General features: G+C 35.8%; 2 protein-coding genes across 2 annotated transcripts in view; both read left to right on the plus strand.

The window, feature by feature from the left end:
- LOC110448049 (sodium-dependent serotonin transporter-like) overlaps positions 1-13,180 on the plus strand; it is a 41,858-nt gene extending 28,678 nt beyond the window's left edge. Inside the window, exons 5-13 of the mRNA XM_021494081.1 lie at positions 4,888-5,022; positions 6,697-6,800; positions 9,160-9,284; positions 9,544-9,656; positions 10,437-10,565; positions 11,279-11,378; positions 11,794-11,894; positions 12,378-12,545; positions 13,023-13,180. Coding sequence (XP_021349756.1) covers positions 4,888-5,022; positions 6,697-6,800; positions 9,160-9,284; positions 9,544-9,656; positions 10,437-10,565; positions 11,279-11,378; positions 11,794-11,894; positions 12,378-12,545; positions 13,023-13,097 — 1,050 coding nt within the window. The 3' untranslated portion in view covers positions 13,098-13,180. The remainder of the gene's footprint in view (positions 1-4,887; positions 5,023-6,696; positions 6,801-9,159; positions 9,285-9,543; positions 9,657-10,436; positions 10,566-11,278; positions 11,379-11,793; positions 11,895-12,377; positions 12,546-13,022) is intronic.
- A 4,596-nt stretch (positions 13,181-17,776) lies between these two features.
- Positions 17,777-20,401, plus strand: part of LOC110448045 — a 19,216-nt gene continuing 16,591 nt past the window's right edge. Inside the window, exon 1 of the mRNA XM_021494076.1 lies at positions 17,777-17,854. The gene's annotated coding sequence lies outside the window, so the exon portion shown is untranslated. The remainder of the gene's footprint in view (positions 17,855-20,401) is intronic.

Raw genomic sequence — 20,401 nt, forward strand, 5'->3', positions numbered from 1 at the left:
TGAGCTGGCTTTGTATAAAGGGGTCCTATGTTAACAGGTTGTTAGAGATATCCTGATACTAGAGCTGGCTTTATATAAAGTGTCCTATGTAAGCAGGGCATTAGAGATATCCTGATACTACAGCTGGCTTTGTATAAAAGTGTCCTATATTAACGGGACATTAGAGATATCCTGATACTAGAGCTGGCTTTATATAAAGTGTCCTATGTAAGCAGGGCATTAGAGATATCCTGATACTACAGCTGGCTTTGTATAAAAGTGTCCTATATTAACGGGACATTAGAGATATCCTGATACTAGAGCTGACTTTGTATAAAAGTGTCCTATGTTAACGGGGCATTAGAGATATCCTGATACTTGAGCTGGCTTTGTATAAAGGTGTCCTATGTTAACAGGTTGTTAGAGATATCCTGATACAAGAGCTCGCTTTGTATAAAAGTGTCCTATGTTAGCAGGGCATTAGGGATATCCTGATACTAGAGCTCGCTTTGTATAAAAGTGCCCTATGTTAACAGGGCATTAGAGATATCCTGATGCTAGAGCTCTCTTTGTATAAAAGTGTCCTATGTTAACGGGGCATTAGAGATATCCTGATACTAGAGCTGGCTTTGTATAAAGTGTCCTATGTAAGCAGGGCATTAGAGATATCCTGATACTAGAGCTCGCTTTGTATAAAAGTGTCCTATGTTAGCAGGGCATTAGAGATATCCTGAAACTAGAGCTGGCTTTGTATAAAAGTGTCCTAAGTTAGCAGGGCATTAGAGATATCCTGATGCTAGAGCTGACTTTGTATAAAAGTGTCCTATGTTAACGGGGCATAAGAGATATCCTGATACTAGAGCTGGCTTTGTATATAGTGTCCTATGTTAGCAGGGCATTAGATATATCCTGATACTAGAGTTGACTTTGTATAAAAATGTCCTATGTTAACAGGGCATTAGAGATATCCTGATGCTAGAGTTGACTTTGTATAAAAGTGTCCTCTGTTAACAAGGCATGAGAGATATCCTGATACTAGAGCTGGCTTTGTATAAAGTGTCCTATGCTAGCAGGGCATTAGAGATATCCTGATGCTAGAGCTGGCTTTGTATAAAAATGTCCTATGTAAACAGGGCATTAGAGATATCCTGATGCTATAGTTGACTTTGTATAAAAGTGTCCTCTGTTAACAAGGCATGAGAGATATCCTGATACAAGAGCTGGCTTTGTATAAAAGTGCCCTATGTCAACGGGGCATTAGAGATATCCTGATACTAGAGCTGGCTTTGTATAAAGGTGTCCTATGTTAACAGGGCATTAGAGATATCCTGATACAAGAGCTGGCTTTGTATAAAAGTGCCCTATGTTAACGGGGCATTAGAGATATCCTGATACTAAAGCTGACTTTGTATAAAAGTGCCCTATGTCAACGGGGCATTAGAGATATCCGGATACTAGAGCTGGCTTTGTATAGAAGTGTCATATCCTGATACAAGAGCTGGCTTTGTATAAAAGTGCCCTATGTCAACGGGGCATTAGAGATATCCGGATACTAGAGCTGGCTTTGTATAAACGGGTCCTATGTTAACAGGGCATTAGAGATATCCTGATAGTAGAGCTGGCTTTGTATAAACATGTCCTATATAAACGGGCATTAGAGATATCCTGATACTAGAGCTGGCTTTGTATAAAAGTGTCCTATGTTGGCTTTGTATATAGTGTCCTATGTTAACGGGGCATTATAGATATCCTGATACGAGAGCTGGCTTTGTATAAAGGTGTCCTATGTTAACAGGGAATTAGAGATATCCTGATACTACAGCTGGATTTGTATATAGTGTCCTATGTTAACGGGGCATTAGAGATATCCTGATACGAGAGCTGGCTTTGTATAAAGGTGTCCTATGTTAACAGGGCATTAGAGATATCCTGATAGTAGAGCTGGCTTTGTATAAACATGTCCTATATAAACGGGCATTAGACATATCCTGATACTAGAGCTGGCTTTGTATTAAGGTGTCCTATGTTAACAGGGCATTAGAGATATCCTGATACTACAGCTGGCTTTGCATAAAAGTGTCCTATATTAACGGGGCATTAGAGATATCCTGATACGAGAGCTGGCTTTGTATAAAGGTGTCCTATGTTAACAGGGCATTAGAGATATACTGATAGTAGAGCTGGCTTTGTATAAACGTGTCATATATTAACGGGGCATTAGAGATATTCTGATACTAGAGCTGACTTTATACAAAAGTGTCCTATGTTAACAGGTTGTTAGATATATCCTGATACTACAGCTGGCTTTGTATAAAGGTGTCCTATGTTAACAGGGCATTACAGATATCCTGATACTACAGCTGGCTTTGCATAAAAGTGTCCTATATTAACGGGGCATAGAGATATCCTGATACGAGAGCTGGCTTTGTATAAAGGTGTCCTATGTTAACAGGGCATTAGAGATATCCTGATAGTAGAGCTGGCTTTGTATAAACGTGTCCTATATTAACGGGGCATTAGAGATATTCTGATACTAGAGCTGACTTTATATAAAAGTGTCCTATGTTAACAGCTTGTTAGAGATATCCTGATACTACAGCTGGCTTTGTATAAAGGTGTAGGGCATTAGAGATATCCTGATGCTAGAGCTGGCTTTGTATAAAGGTGTCCATTGTAAACGGGGCATTAGAGATATCCTGATGCTAGAGCTGGCTTTGTATAAAGGTGTCCATTGTAAACGGGGCATTAGAGATATCCTGATGCTAGAGTTGACTTTGTATAAAAGTGTCCTATGTTAGCGGGGCATTAGAAATATCCTGATACTAGAGCTGGCTTTGAATAAAAGTGTCCTATGTTAACGGGGCATTAAAGATATCCTGATACTAGAGCTGGCTTTGTATAGAGTGTCCTATGTTAACTGGGCATGAGAGATATTCTGATACTAGAGCTGGCTTTGTATAAAGGTGTCCTATATTAACAGGGCATTAGAGATATCCTGATACTAGAGCTGGCTTTGTATAAAGGTGTCCCATGTTAACAGGGCTTTAGAGATATCCTGATACAAGGGCTGGCTTTGTATAAAAGTGTCCTATGTTAACGGGGCATTAGAGATATCCTGATACTAGAGCTGGCTTTGTATAAAGGTGTCCATTGTAAACGGGGCATTAGAGATATCCTGATACTAGAGCTGACTTTGTATAAAAGTGTCCTATGTTAACAGGGCATAAGAGATATCCTGATACTAGAGCTGACTTTGTATAAAAGTGTCCTATGTTAGCGGGGCATTAGAAATATCCTGATACTAGAGCTGGCTTTGTATAAAGGTGTCCTATGTTAACGGGGCATAAGAGATATTCTGATACTAGAGCTTGCTTTGTATAAAAGTGTCCTATGTTAGCAGGGCATTAGAGATATCCAGATACAAGAGCTGACTTTGTATAAAAGTGTCCTATGTTAGCAGGGCATTAGAGATATCCAGATACTAGAGCTGACTTTGTATAAACGTGTCCGATGTTAACGGGGCATTAGAGATATCCTGAGACTAGAGTTGACTTTGTATAAAAGTGTCCTAAGTTAGCAGGGCATTAGAGATATCCTGATACTAGAGCTGACTTTGTATAAAAGTGTCCGATGTTAACGGGGCATTAGAGATATCCTGATACTAGAGTTGACTTTGTATAAAAGTGTCCTATGTTAACGGGGCATTAGAGATATCCTGATACTTGAGCTGGCTTTGTATAAAAGTGACCTATGTTAACGGGGCATTAGAGATATCCTTATACTAGAGCTGGCTTTGTATAAAAGTGTCCTATGTTAACGGGGCATTAGAGATATCCTGATACTAGAGTTGACTTTGTATATAGTGTCCTATGTTAACGGGGCATTAGAGATATCCTGATACTAGAGCTGGCTTTGTATAAAAGTGTCCTATGTTAACGAGGCATTAGAGATATCCTGATACTAGAGCTGGCTTTGTATAAAGTGTCCTTTGTTAGCAGGGCATTTTAAAACCCTGATACTAGAGCTGGCTTTGTATAAAGTGTCCTATGTTAACTGGGCATGAGAGATATTCTGATACTAGAGCTGGCTTTGTATAAAGGTGTCCTATGTTAGCAGGGCATTAGAGATATTCTGATACTACAGCTGGCTATGTACAAAAGTGTCCTATGTTAACGGGGCATTAGAGATATCCTGATACTAGAGCTGGCTTTGTATAAAGGTGTCCTATGTTAGCAGGGCATTAGAGATATTCTGATACTAGAGCTGGCTTTGTATTAAAGTGTCCTATGTTAACGGGGCATTAGAGATATCCTGATACAAGGGCTGGCTTTGTATAAAAGTGTCCTATGTTAACAGGTTGTTAGAGATATCCTGATACTAGAGCTGGCTTTGTTTATAGTGTCCTATGTTAGCAGGGCATTAGAAAATCCTGATACTAGAGCTGGCTTTGTTTATAGTGTCCTATGTTAGCAGGGCATTAGATATTACCTGATACTACATCTGGCTTTGTATAAAAGTGTCCTATGTTAACGGGGCATTAGAGATATCCTTATACTAGAGCTGGCTTTGTATAAAAGTGTCCTATTCTACAGGTGTTGGTTTTAAGAGACAGTGATATTTTAAAAAAATATATAAAATTATTACCGGATAATTGATTATTTCAATATCCATCAGCTTGTTATAAATCATATATATTTAATGTTAATTTATTAATTACATCACACTGAACATGTAGGTGTACGATTATTGTCAAAAGGAAAGATTTGATTGAATTTTGCCTGGCGGACAGACATTTGAATTGAATCGTATGTAGTATAGTAAGACAATGTATGACTATTTATTATGGTTCAGGGTGCTGCAGACGATATTGTTGAATGTGTTGTAATGCGGTCTTATCTTGTATTGTAGGCTGTGTGGGTCACTGCTACCATGCCATACGTTGTGCTACTGATCCTGCTGGTCCGAGGCTGTATGTTGGAGGGGGCCGACAGAGGAATATTCTACTATATTCGCCCAGTGTGGAGCAAACTCGGCGACAAAAGCGTAAGTCACTACAGACCTCCACATACAAACCAATCAGCGAACAATAGTATAAGTTCATGAACTATATCTAGTTCACTAAGCGAGACAAAATACAAATGTTCACATTTATCTGTCTGAAGTAAACTCAACAACAAACGTAAGACAACCCTAACCCATAATGAGAGAAACATCGACCTTTATATCAGACAGAAACAACCTATTTCCGTGCAACCATAGTTAATACTTGTCCATAGGAGTTATCAACCTGCACACATGGAAACCCTGTGTTGTAAGTTTGTCCATAAACTGTCGACATCTATCGCCGAATCGGTCACCAAATCTAAAGAAAGGGAAAATTTACGATAGGAGAGTCGAAATTGTCTTGCTTAGCATACAACTTAGTAATAAACCGACCCTGACGGCCAGGTTGAAAGTAAATTTCGAGGAAAGAGGCCAACGTAGATGAGTCATTTATTTCAAGTTCTGGAGAGTATATACTTTCGTGATCAGTAATTTCTTTTGATTCAAAGACAGCCCAGAATCATGTTTTTCTATTTATCATATTTGTCAATCAAATTCAAGAACTTGGCCCGGCTTTTGTTGCAATTCCTGATAGGCTCATTAATTAATTCAGTTTTACATGAAAACATAGACAAATCGGCCAGTAGAAGGGGCGCAGTTGGTTCCGAAAAGGAATGCCTGCAGTCTCCTGGATAATATTAACATCGAACTCAGCAAAGATATTGTCGACCAGGAGCTCAGTTATTTCATTTTGGCCTTTTGCTGTTTTTTCTTTTGTCCTATGTTTTATAAAATTTACTCCAACATAGTTTACACCCATATATTTATATCGCCGTTCGCATTTATTGGCGCGGATTGGTCGAGTGGTAAACACTTCGGCCTTCCACGCAGGCGCCTGAGGTTCGATCCCCGATGTCTTCGCACGCATGTAATATCAGAGAAAGTGTTTTTCTCCTGCCCACACAACTCCAACATTCCAGGTGGAGTATAAAATGGTCTGGGGTTGATGTTGCGGTATCTGTGCTGTAGCATTCAAGTGAGCTGGCGTTATAAAAGATGCCGTTGGAAGCCCGGTCCCACTACAAACAAAACACAATACATCCCCAGCACACACGCAGGCACACACACATAGGGAGATATTAGCCAGATGGCATATGACTAGTAGTTAGCGCTTGATAAGGCAGCTCCTGCGAATTCCTCAAAAACTGTATATCCTAATTGTATTAATTGTATATCTATGTACTGTAAAGCGCTTTAGAGTGGCTTATGTTAGCCAGATAGGGCGCTATATCAAATGTTGTATGCTATTATATATTATTATATTTCTTTAAAAAAGTTATGTTTCATAACAAGAGAACAACTACAAACTAGACGATAACTAATATTTAAAACAAAATCTTGTCAGGTAAGTAAATCAAATAATATCAATATGAATAACTCATGATGCGTATATATGTTACAACACATTGATTCTATATTTTTTATCATTTTTAGTATATTCTTTGAGCAATAGAGGTGATTCATTGCAGTGTACTAAAATATTAAGCTTTTCCAAATTATATACAATGATCGAACATGTACTAAGTTAACATTTTAAAAAACTGCAAACTTAATTTATCAAATTTAATGTAAAATTCTACATACTTACATATGACAAACACGTGTTTTCTGTAGATTTGGATTTCGGCGGCAGCTCAAGTGTTCTTTTCCTTGGGACCCGGATTCGGTGTTTTGCTTGCTTTATCTAGTTACAACAAACTCAACAACAACTGTTACAAGTAAGTGCTGTTAGTATTCAACAACAATTGTTACAAGTAAGTGCTGTTAGTATTCAACAACAACTGTTACAAGTACGTGCTGTTAGTATTCAACAACATCTGTTACAAGTAATTGCTGTTAGTATTCAACAACAAGTGTTACAAGTAAGTGCTGTTAGTATTCAACAACATCTGTTACAAGTAAGTGCTGTTTGTATTCAACAACATCTGTTACAAGTAATTGCTGTTAGTATTCAACAACAAGTGTCACAAGTAAGTGCTGTTAGTATTCAACAACTGTTACTAGAAAGTGCTGTTAGTATTCAACAACAACTGTTACAAGTACGTGCTGTTAGTATTCAACAACATATGTTTCAAGTAAGTGCTGTTAGTATCCAACAACAAGTGTTACAAGGAATTGCTGTTAGTATTCAACACAATTGTTACAAGTAAGTGCTGTTAGTATTCAACGACAACTGTTACAAGTAAGTGCTGTTAGTATTCAACGACAACTGTTACAAGTAAGTGCTGTTAGTATTCAACAACAACTGTTACAAGTAAGTGCTGTTAGTTTTCAACAACAAGTGTTACAAGTAAGTGCTGTTAGTATTCAACGACAACTGTTACAAGTAAGTGCTATTAGTATTCAACAACAACTGTTACAAGTAAGTGCTGTTAGTATTCAACAACATATGTTTCAAGTAAGTGCTGTTAGTATCCAACAACAAGTGTTACAAGGAATTGCTGTTAGTATTCAACACAATTGTTACAAGTAAGTGCTGTTAGTATTCAACAACAAGTGTTACAAGTAAGTGCTGTTAGTGTTCAACAACATCTGTTACAAGTAAGTGCTGTTTGTATTCAACAACAGCTGTTACAAGGAATTGCTGTTAGTATTCAACAACAAGTGTTACAAGTAAGTGCTGTCAGTATTCAACAACAACGGTTACAAGTAAGTGCTGTTAGTATTCAACGACAACTGTTACAAGTAAGTGCTGTTAGTATTCAACGACAACTGTTACAAGTAAGTGCTGTTAGTATGCAACAACAAGTGTTACAAGTAAGTGCTGTTAGTGTTCAACAACAACTGTTACAAGTAAGTGCTGTTAGTTCAACAACAAGTGTTACAAGTAAGTGCTGTTAGTATTCAACGACAACTGTTACAAGTAAGTGCTGTTAGTATTCAACAACAACTGTTACAAGTAAGTGCCGTTAGTATTCAACAACAAGTGCTACAAGTAAGTGCTGTTAGTATTCAACAACAAGTGTTACAAGTAAGTGCTGTAAGTATTCAAAAACATCTGTAACAAGTAAGTGCTGTTAGTATTCAACAACAACTGTTACAAGTAAGTGCCGTTAGTAGTCAACAACAAGTGCTACAAGTAAGTGCTGTTAGTATTCAACAACGAGTGTTACAAGTAAGTGCTGTTAGTATTCAACAACATCTGTTACAAGTAAGTGCTGTTAGTATTCAACAACAACTGTTACAAGTAAGTGCTGTTAGTATTCAACAACAGCTGTTACAAGTAAGTGCTGTTAGTATTCAACAACAACTTTTGTAAATAATTGCTATGACAATCGTCTAACTGTGTCTGTCGTTGGTTAATGCTTTGTTTCATATCGTAAACATATTTGAGAGCATTCGAAATGTTTGAAGTCTGAAAACAAGAAATGACCTTATAACGATAAAAGTTTTCATGTATCTGGTTTAAGTGCGAAATACCTTTGAACCTCTGCCTTTGCCTAAAGGAGATTAATTAAATTGTTCATAAATGCAAGAAAACGATTACATGCATAAATAGATTTAGCTGTAGGATTTAGCAGTAGGAAAACCTTGTGATGAACGTGTAACGGGAGGTAAATCGTAAGATTCGATAGCTTTGCAATTTCCACAGCATTGGTGCTTACTGGATATGTTTGTTAGTGGTAGAGATCTGAAAAGCTGTTGTGATAGATTTCATGCATGAGATCAACGGCAGATGTAAACATACAAAGAATGATCCCGTCAGCACTGTATGAGTGAAACGTCACAATGAATCCTAAAACTGCCATTTCTAATTAGGCTACGGTACTAAGATCTAATTAGGCTACGGTACTAAGATTTAATGAAAACTGTATTAGATCAAATACTATATGAGAATGTCAAATCATTTTAAAATGTTTTTGAATTTAGGTAAGAATTGTTTTAAAGAAAACATTCCAGCTACATGAATAATGCTTGCTCATTAACTGCCTTGATAAATAACAAAAGCAATGGGTATAGTATCAAAGTTATAGTTATGATATACGCTGAACGAGACACTGAAAGTTAAACTATCGCCCAGTGTTTTAATTTATATCGTAATATCTTAACCTTTTTAACTTAACTTATCATCTGTAGAGATGCCTTGATCACGAGTGGAATCAACTGCGCGACGAGTTTCCTGGCGGGGTTCGCCGTGTTTTCTGTACTGGGCCATATGTCCTTCGTACAGGACAGACCTGTGGAAGATGTCGCCCGAGATGGTTAGTAGGATTTTCATGAGATTATTGGGATATTTGCAGTGTCTTCGTGTGCTATGATGCTCGATGTGTTTTTACATTTTCGTATTATGCTTGTTTCTGTGCATAGTTAACTCCTTAGTGTTAATTTCTCATTGTTGCTCCCTACATTGTTCTGTTCTCTAGGTTTGTATCTGAATATTCAATTACTCAGTATTCATATTCTAACAAACAGTCATTTTTTCTGGTTGATAATTCTACTGTTTCATGTTCTTACTTTCAGATGTCGGGCTGATCTTCATAGTGTACCCCGAGGCTATATCCTCCCTCAATTTCTCTACCTTCTGGGCGTTACTCTTCTTTTTCATGCTCATCACCCTCGGACTCGACACGACGGTAAACTTATTATGATATGACAGAAATCGCTATTGTACGATAAAACGTACGCCCAATAGTCATACCGGTATTGCTGTCGTTTGACGTCAGATCAGGTCAAAATCATCATGAAAAGTCATACAATTTCAATGTAATAAATAACCGAAATAAAATGTAAGTTTGATCAGTCGAAAAATATCTTTAGGTATACCATAGTCAGCAACTGATATTGATCTCGGAAATAAACAATTATTTAACAACCTTTCTGTAACATTTTTCATGTTAAATTTTTTGGATTCTCAAGTAAATCCATCACGCACTATAATTTCGGATCTTTTCAAATACGTTAATTTCTAAAATGTTGCATAAACAATATACTTAACTTTTTGTTATTGTGCTCGATGTCTTTGACGTCTTTTTCCAAGTTTTCTGGCCAGACGTAAAAAAGTCGATCATTACGTGGATATAGTGGATAGGAATATTCTAGCCTCAGTTTTATAATCCCGATAAGATCTTTGGCAAAACGTCGTGCTGAAAAAAACCCTCTTCATATGGTGTTAGAATTCCCTTACTGCCATACCCATATATGGTAATCGAATTAAATCACTCAATCGGTAACTTCATATAGGTAGAGTACCATTTACTGTAGTGTTGTTGTTATAACATCACTCTTTCTAACTAAAGTATTACAGCTTGAAAAGCAATGTCTCGTAAAGGCATTAAAACGCAAAACGAACAGAAAACTTGAAAGGGCTCTCCGATTCATGTTTTGTATTATTGTTGTTTTTTAATTTTTAACAGTTTGGTGGTCTGGAATCACTGTGTACAGGGATACTAGACGAATATGTTGTTCTCAGGAAGAACCGGAAGTTGTTCGTCCTTGCTCTAATGGCGTATTGCTTCATAGGGGCATTGGCTACAACAACATATGTAAGTTGATATTCATCAAGACCTACCCCAGTATAATGGTAAATCATACAACTAGCATTTAGGGGATTTTCTGCTTTCAGCATACCTATTTCTATCGTGAATGGGCTTGTGTGTGCATTTCGCTTCGGCTAAAGGTAGACAAATCAAGCATTTTTTCTTGACCCTTGTTTCTTTAGGACTCCAGTTTTCATAGAAATCCCAACATATGCATTTATTTATAAATACATACTCTTTTAATTGCAACATATTAAAAGGTACACCTCTTTACATAACACGAATATCAAAAGGTACACCCCTTTACATAACACGAATATCAAAAGGTACACCTCTTTACATAACACGAATATCAAAAGGTACACACCTTTACATAACACGAATATCAAAAGGTACACCCCTTTACATAACACGAATATCAAAAGGTACACCCCTTTACACAACACGAATTTCAACTCTATATTATCATCATTACTTCATCTATACAGTGCTTAAATTTTCCAATTTTTGCTGTTGGTCACGCTCAATGTTATTGTATGAAACATGATACCGCAGATTTATAGCATCGATCATACAGATAAGCACATATGTGTCACAATAGTCTATCTCTGCTGAATAATTTGGTATATGTGCTTTAATTTGACTACTGCGCTGCTGGAACAAGCACGGTTGTGTCCCCAATTTAGACCTACGTGATAACTTTATCTATTTCTCTACAGGGTGGTATATACGTTGTGCAGTTACTGGATTCTTTCGGAGCTCCAATAGCCATCATCTTTGTGGTTTTCCTCGAGGCTGTAGCCGTATCGTGGATATATGGTACGTCATACTGTCGATTACTTAAGCTCATAAATACTTATTTACAGGACAGTAAGGCTTGTTTATGAACATTTGCAAGAGGAACAAAATTAGTAAATCGCTTTTTATTGTATGTGCCTCTCAACAAAGATTGGGGGTTTGTTGTATTGCATGATCGAGCAAGTCAAAGAGACAATACGTCTGTGTCAGAATGAGTAACTGGACGATGTGGAATTAGTAACCAAAGATACATATACAGTAAACAGGGACTGTACGAATACAGATACACGCAATAACCATTAACCTTGAACTTGTCAATTGGTAAAGTAATGAAATCACAACATACAATAGCAAAAAAAAAATCCGATTTTATGTATAATTATACTACATGTATGTTAAACGTCCGTTCGTCATGAGCTGTTTGCATCTTTTTTAGGCGTAAACAGGTTCTGTGACGATATAGAGTCAATGCTGGGGTTCCGACCGGGTATCTACTGGAGGGTGTGCTGGAGCATCATCAGCCCATTCTTCCTACTGGTGAGTAATAACTATTAGAAAAATATCAACACATTGTTTCTACCAGTAAGTTCTCGTAATATCTATCGGAGGAATATCAACATTTCATTGGATCATCATCGGATACACGTGTAGGTCCATATCTATCTGTATACATTAATGCGTAATCGCAGGATACAGTTATAAAGTTTTCGAGTATCGGATTAGTATAGTATATGGAGAATGGATCGAATAAATTAATGTGTGTTACAATAAAGTCATTATATAGAAAATTGAGACAGACATAGCTTTCATATAGAAATAGTAAACTCTTATTTTAGCTTAAACAGTTTAAATGTTTCTTCAACAGACTGTGAAAAAACATCTTCTTTAACATATCTTCAGTTAGTTTTATAAGTGTTTCTCATCAATTTGTTCGGATTTCAAACTGCTAAGCCAAATGACAGGTGACAGATAAGGTGTAAGAAATATGATGAATCAACTCTGCATCTCTATTATCTTTAGATCCTATTCATCCTCTCGCTGATCGACCCGATGCCTCCCCAGTACGGCTCCTATGACTTCCCACAGTGGTCATTCATTCTGGGATGGATCATCGTGTGCTCGTCTCTCATCTGTATTCCCGGTTATATGATTTACAAGTTCTTCCGCACACCAGGTTCCATCCGCCAGGTATGAATAGATAAACATGTGAAATAAGAAAATAGTGCCACCTTTTACCTATATTTATGTGACGTTTGACAAATGGGATGGTATTAGAAAATTATTAATAAATTATTAATATAAGATGTAACAATGACTGCACATCGGTTTCTTAACATATAACAATGAGTACACAGTGCAATATAAAATGTAAAAAAGACTCTTATTTCTACGTTAGTATGAAATATTTGTTTAACAACGTTTTATAACTACTATTATGCCTTAGTAACTGTAAATCACTATACAAATATAAATATGTAACATTGTTTGAACATCAGTATGTAATTATATGATTTTAATATAACATAACCATATGAATATGTAATGATAAATATATATCGACGAACATTTCTAATAATAATCACTACTACATATTTCTGTATGAATATGAAACAAAGAAATAAAACAAAGAAAGGTATATAGATATGTAACACTGCTTTGTTACAGAGAATTCTCGTCATGTTTACACCCACCGACGTACCAAGTCACGCCAGGAAACCTGCACTGCCAGCCTATGTCTAACGTTTCAGACAAACCGGAAGTAGAGTTGAAGATGAATCATTGATGACATGCGCAGAAATCGGTGCCTATAATATAAATATTGATGTTGTGTAATATTCAACATGTACACTTTAGAAGTATATGTCACATGTAAAGATCTCTACAGAATCGATGAAAATGTTCAAACATCAAATCTAGATAAAACATAATGAAATATGACTAACATTGTATAAGGAACATCCAGTAGTTGGTTGTCTTGACAACAGACATGTAAATAGATAATCTTCTTGATGAGGAGTTATTAAATTAGATTAACATTAACCCTTGTCGATATTAGGCAGTATGTTTAACATAAAACTGATGAGGAAGAAATAAATTGTACCCACACCACATTACAGCAGCCTGCTACCATACTTCAGGTTCATATTTGATGTTCCTGTATTTACATATTTGTTGATTGTTATTGAGGAAAACATAGCCATTGGTGGATATATATATGTATGCCATTCATCCCCATTGCATATAATTTTTGCTTTAATTCCAAATTACGTATTCTTTGCCGATTTCATATTGTCATTTACAATGACCATACATTATGTCAGTGATTTTCATGCATTGTGTGGTCCTGCTGTGTTCTTTATAAACTATGTTATTACCTTAAATCATGTTTGATGATACAGGGACTGAATTGATATCGTCACTAATTTACTTGCATTGTGTGTTCATGCTGTGCTCATTGATGACGTCAGTTATTACTTTACATTATTGGTTCTTGATGTATTCAATGATGATTTGATGACGTCAATTATTACTTTACATTATAATTTCTTTGTTTTTTCGATAATGATTTGATGACGCCAGTCATTACGTTATATTATTTGTTCTTGATGTATTCTTTGATCACTTATTGACGTCTGTTACGACCTTAACACACTACAATGTGCTTTCCCTTCTTTATCCTCAAAATGCACAACTACAAAGTAAACACTTCAAAAGCTTAAGCATGCACTTCATTGCATTGTAGAATAACGTACTAATATGCAAAGACGTGCTTTGACATTTGTAACTCGTTATATAATCACAGATGTACTATTGACTTTTACATACATTTTTTACATTACTTAATACTCTAGAGTATAATAAAGGTAAATACATATACGCCATTTCAACATATAATGCTGTGTACATATATATTTATTTTAATGTAAGATTGTATGCCTGTATATTTTTTCCTGAACATAATGTATAGCAAGTAATTGTCTATTACCATAAATATTAGATTGACAACCACACTATCGATCATACCTAAAAGGCAAAGAGCACTAGGACGAAAACGCAAAATAAAATTTAATTATTTAACCGTCACAATGTCAGTAGCAAATTTACAGAGCTTTATAAAAAATGTCAGGTTTTGAAGACAATATCATTGTTGCTCCTAGTGTAAATAACGAAGTGTTCGTGACAAAAGGTTAGGTTTTGAATGGTCAAGCTTTCACGCCTAGGAATCATGACTGCGTTAGCAATACTGCTGCAAAACAGTATGCGCATGTAGACCTTTGCGCTAATTAGCTCACGAAATATCACCGGAAAGTTACACATAACGAATATTTCTACTGTTCCAGTATTCATGATAGGTCTACCAGTTCAATTCCAATATTTCCCATTGATTTTCATAAACTTTAGATCCATTCAATATTAAATCAACATTGGAAATCTAGATGACATTACAGCATACCATTTTACATTATAGTTAAGAGGAACAAATTGTAGTATTGTCATTATGCAATTTCTATTTACTAGATGTTTATATTATATATATACTTGTAGCATGTTCATTTTCTTAAACGTAATCTTGAAAACATATGTAGCTTGCAAACAACATTCGAGATTATTATAATTACGAATAACATAATCACGTATTTTCTTGTCCATTGACATTGTAAATCACAAAGCAAGTGTATATTAACTATGTACATATGTTCTAGCCCACCACTATCACACGGGGGGCTGTTCATATCGCCTTTCATCCATTGTCCGTCGTCTGTCCTCAAACTGGTTCTTGTTATAGTGATTTCGCAAGTTCCTTTATGGTTATTTTTCAAATTTCATATGTAGTTTTCCCGTGGTCTTCAGATGCTCGTGTTCAGTTTTGTTACAGTTTGTTATCGCTATTTCACAGAAAGATAAGGAGGATGTTTTTCTTTAATGTGAAGGTAGCTTCATTTTATCTCTCTTATTCTATCTATTTATTTTTTACTATTTTGTCAGAGTCAAAAGATAACCTAACTTTTAAAATGAAAAAATAAATAAACAAATCACCGTATGCTGCATTTACTGTTGTCACGAATATAAAACCTACAGATCTGATAAAAGAAAACAAAATCCCCAGAAACGATCACGAAATGGATGAGATGGTGAGTGACAAGACCACCCTGAGATATTTTGTTGAGTTACGATAGGTGTGACAATGCTACATCAATGATTCATAAGACACATTGTGTAGATGAGTGAGTCTCTCTATCACGTCACCTGTTTTGTACATATGCCTTCTGTGTAAAGTGTACATACTGTGTCTGTTAGCCGCTACAATACTGTTATGATGGACTTTTTATATAGGTTAATTACAGATTAATTTTCTATAGTTGCATATACGCACGCTCAAGTCATTAACAAACACATGCTAATGAAAATTAAGAATTGAATCTTGTCTCTGTCTGTTTTATAAGGTAATGAATTTAGTCAGTCTTGAGATACAGTTAAGGCTTATAATAAATATGTCTCAAGATCGAACGCATGTTATCATAGCAGTAAATTACTCTGAATGCTGAATACTTGTCCTCACATTATGAAATTTGACACAAATCCATACTCACGGACTAAGTTAATAGGGTTTGAAATTTCACAGTTAAATAACTCTGAAACCGGGCTTTAAATTTAATTCAAAGGGAAATAAACCGGTAAAAATCATATCGAGGCTTTAAACCAAGAAAAAAAAAAATACATTCTTGTCACAATTATTTATTTTAGGCATGAATGTGTCCATGCGCTTAATAAGTGTAGTGTATGAAACCTATTTATACCAAGCTGACATAAGGTGAGGATCTGCGACAACCTCCGGGACCACGACCCATTGTTTTTATCAAAGTCGGATTTCATACAGTGTATACTTTTGTTGAAATTATTTCATTCATAATTGTATAAGTAATATATAGAATTTCTGATAGATATGAGAGATGATTTCATGAGAAGAAAACGTATTTGTGTCATATAACAAAACGGTTTTGCTCATACCTTCGTCAAAAGAATCAAAATGTATTGTACAAGGGCGCACGTCCCATGCTGTTAGAACTTGTAAAAATGAAGACAAATCTCCAAAGCTGCATTGGTATACGAGATACCACGAGGCTTCGTTAGAAATACCGGTAATTATGTTGTAATGTGTTGAAGGTGTAACGAGTACAATTTAGATATACTTGACCGTTACACCACGTGATAATCATGTGATAGATTTGTGATCGTTAGTTACTATTGTTAAGAGTTTAATCATCGTTTGTAATACTGAGTATAAATATACATCATCAGAATAAAATAATAAATGTATGTTTTTCTATTTCGTTTAGATTTCTTTATCAGTTTTCAGTCAATCTTATCCTTACTTGGTAGAAATATTTAACTGATATTGATTACCCTATGGAAGAAAGTAAAAAGAGTGATGTCGAGCGATCGTAATGATTAATGTAGAAACTAATTGTGTGCATGTTCTAAATGTACCAACGTAAACAAATATACTTCAACTATCGTAGGGTACATCGTTCACCAGACACTATAATATACGTTAACACCATACACTTCAGACATGTACAATTTAATTAGATGGATTTTCAATTCATTTAACAAGATATATATATTGTATATAAATATGTAACAATTATACAACTGTTGTTGCCGTAGTTTCAATACACTTGTTTTCGTGACACTACATGGTGACCCTATGCTGTATTGAACTGGTGGTAGCTTTGTTATTAACATCATACGATGATAGCTAGGCGGCAGCTTGTTTGATACACTTAGGCCTGTCATCATGCAATCTACAAACAAATTTATTGTAACTCGCCAGGCTCCCCCTTTAAATGACAACAATCATAAATAAGTCTATCACGTTACCCGTACAGCTTATTAACATGACTTACCTGTACGACGAGATATGTACAATATTCTGATATGTCATCATCCACCCAGGCCTCTGGCATGTTGACCCTACCATGGTGGAGAAGCACACCTGTGTGATGTTCTATCCAGGAGAGCGTACACAGCCGTCTGTTACCAACTGTACTTTAACTACTTGGTGAATAAAATCATTGTCCCTTTATCCAGTGTTTTATTACCGTACCCGACCTACTAACACTTAATAATCACAATTGTCGCAGTATATTTAATAAATACTATCGGAACAAATCTACCAGTATTACGAAGCACTTAGCAGGTGATTTACACGCTATGACACTTAAATCCCGACACAAATGTTGTTAATAATGAATTACTTTGTGCACCCATCACACAATTGCTGCATAAACCCCCCTGGTCTGTGGTTTATGTGTTTGACACGCGAATCTCCTGGAGTCTGTGACTTCCACACATACCAGTACTATTATGTTGCCTAGTTATCAAAGGAATGTCGGGATATCAAGTAACAGTTAGGAGCCTGTAGTCTAAATTAGGTATAAAATATAACCACGTGAAGTAAGAGGCACACAACTACAGATGGAGTTAAGACGCAGGTAAGTTGGTTTAAGCTGCATGTATTACCTATAACAGCACTAAATATTGCAGGTAAGACAAGTTTAGTTATGATAAGTAGTCATAATCAAATCACAGATACTCCGTAATCTAATATTATCAACAGTCTTCTTTTCTGATATCCATTTAATCTACGGTCACGTGGCATGGTATTCTTTTGAATATGATGCATTCTTGATATTGTGAAGAAATGTTTAATTATTTTATTAGTTTTACCATTATACTGAAAGTATAAAATACTGTTTGCCTAAGTTATGCTATTATTTTAAAACTGATAGTCTCAGATTCCATATACATGTACTATCCTTTCCGACGGAAGGCATTAACATGGAGCATTAACAAACATTAACACATACTTTTAAATGCTTAACATATTAATGTAAAATTATAATATGCGAGTCACACATTACAATAATAAAGAACAGTTTTCGAATTTAATTTGATTTTGCCGATATTCATTAAAACTTTCTTCCTTTAAGCTCATTGTTATTTTTATAATTAAAACTAATTGTTGGTGATTTGCTCTGTAATAATAACAAATTGTTGGTGATTTGCCTTGTAATAATAACAAATTGTTGGTGATTTGCTCTGTAATAATAACAAATTTCAGAACGAATTTCATCGTACTGTTTGTCCAGGATGTGACTTAGTGACTAAGGTCGACACCGAGACTGTGTGATGCGGGGTCGTTATAATGCCGATAGACAGCGATGAAGGGTAGGGCAATAATTATTTCCGCATGATATCATAGTAATGCCTTATTGTGGGGACTGCTTAATTTCAAAATCGTAGATATGGTCGCTTTAAAATACAATATTTGACCTACATGATTGATATATAATGAAGAAATTTAGCTATATGATTCAATGCAAGCTTCAACTAAGCCAATGTTTTCCATTCCTGAACGACAAAAACAAACATGTTCTAGTACGACGATGAAAAAAAACAACACCATTTTGTTAAATAAATACATGTATATGGCGGACGCCCTAATGTCAGAGTCGATTGACTATTTCAGAGCCCTTGTTTCAGGAGTGTCTATTCTTACTTCAGAGTCCTTGTTTTAGGATTGTCTATACTTACTTCAGAGCCCTTGTTTTAGGAGTGTCTATTCTTACTTCAGAGTCCTTGTTTTCGGATTGTCTATTCTTACTTCAGAGCCCTTGTTTTAGGATTGTCTATTCTTACTTCAGAGCCCTTGTTTTAGGATTGTCTATTCTTACTTCAGAGCCCCTGTTTCAGGAGTGTCTATTCTTACTTCAGAGTCCTTGTTTTAGGAGTGTCTATACTTACTTCAGAGCCCTTGTTTTAGGAGTGTCTATTCTTACTTCAGAGCCCTTGTTTTAGGAGTGTCTATACTTACTTCAGAGTCCTTGTTTTAGGAGTGTCTATTCTTACTTCAGAGCCCTTGTTTTAGGAGTGTCTATTCTTATTTGAGGGCTATTGTTATAGGAGTGTCTATTCTTACTTCAGAACCCTTGTTTTAGGAGTGTCTATACTTACTTCAGAACCCTTGTTTTAGGAGTGTCTATACTTACTTCAGAACCCTTGTTTTAGGAGTGTCTATACTTACTTCAGAGCCCTTGTTTTAGGAGTGTCTATTCTTACTTCAGAGTCCTTGTTATAGGAGTGTCTATTCCTACTTCAGAGCCCTTGTTTTAGGAGTTTCTATACTTACTTCAGAACCCTTGTTTTAGGAGTGTCTATTCTTACTTCAGAGCCCTTGTTTTAGGATTGTCTATTCTTACTTCAGAACCCTTGTTTTAGGAGTGTCTATACTTACTTCAGAACCCTTGTTTTAGGAGTGTCTATTCTTACTTCAGAGCCCTTGTTTTAGGAGTGTTTATACTTACTTCAGAACCCTTGTTTTAGGAGTGTCTATACTTACTTCAAAGATTCTTACTTCAGAACCGTTGTTTTAGGAGTGTCTGTTCTTACTTCAGAGTCCTCGTTTTAGGATTGTCTATTCTTACTTCAGAACCCTTGTTTTAGGAGTGTCTATTCTTACCTCAGAGTCCTTGTTTTAGGATTGTCTATTCTTACTTCAGAACCATTGTTTTAGGAGTGTCTATTCTTACTTCAGAACCCTTGTTTTAGGAGTGTCTATTCTTACTTCAGAGTCCTTGTTTTAGGATTGTCTATTCTTACTTCAGAACCCTTGTTTTTAGGAGTGTCTATTCTTACTTCAGATATCTTGTTTTAGGAGTGTCTATTCTTACTTCAGAGCCCTTGTTTTAGGAGTGTCTATACTTACTTCAGAACCCTTGTTTTAGGAGTGTCTATTCTTACTTCAGAGTCCTTGTTTTAGGAGTGTCTATGCTTACTTCAAAGCCCTTGTTTTAGGAATGTCTATACTTACTTCAAAGCTTTTGTTTTAGGAGTGTCTATACTTACTTCAAAGCACTTGTTTTAGGAGTGTCTATTCTTACTTCAGAGCCCATGTTTTCGGAGTGTCTATACTTACTTCAAAGCCCTTGTTTTAGGAGTGTCTATACTTACTTCAGAGCCCTTGTTTTAGGAGTGTCTAT

The sequence above is a fragment of the Mizuhopecten yessoensis genome, unplaced genomic scaffold (assembly GCF_002113885.1).
Source record: "Mizuhopecten yessoensis strain PY_sf001 unplaced genomic scaffold, ASM211388v2 scaffold3807, whole genome shotgun sequence".
Lineage (NCBI taxonomy): Eukaryota > Metazoa > Mollusca > Bivalvia > Pectinida > Pectinidae > Mizuhopecten > Mizuhopecten yessoensis.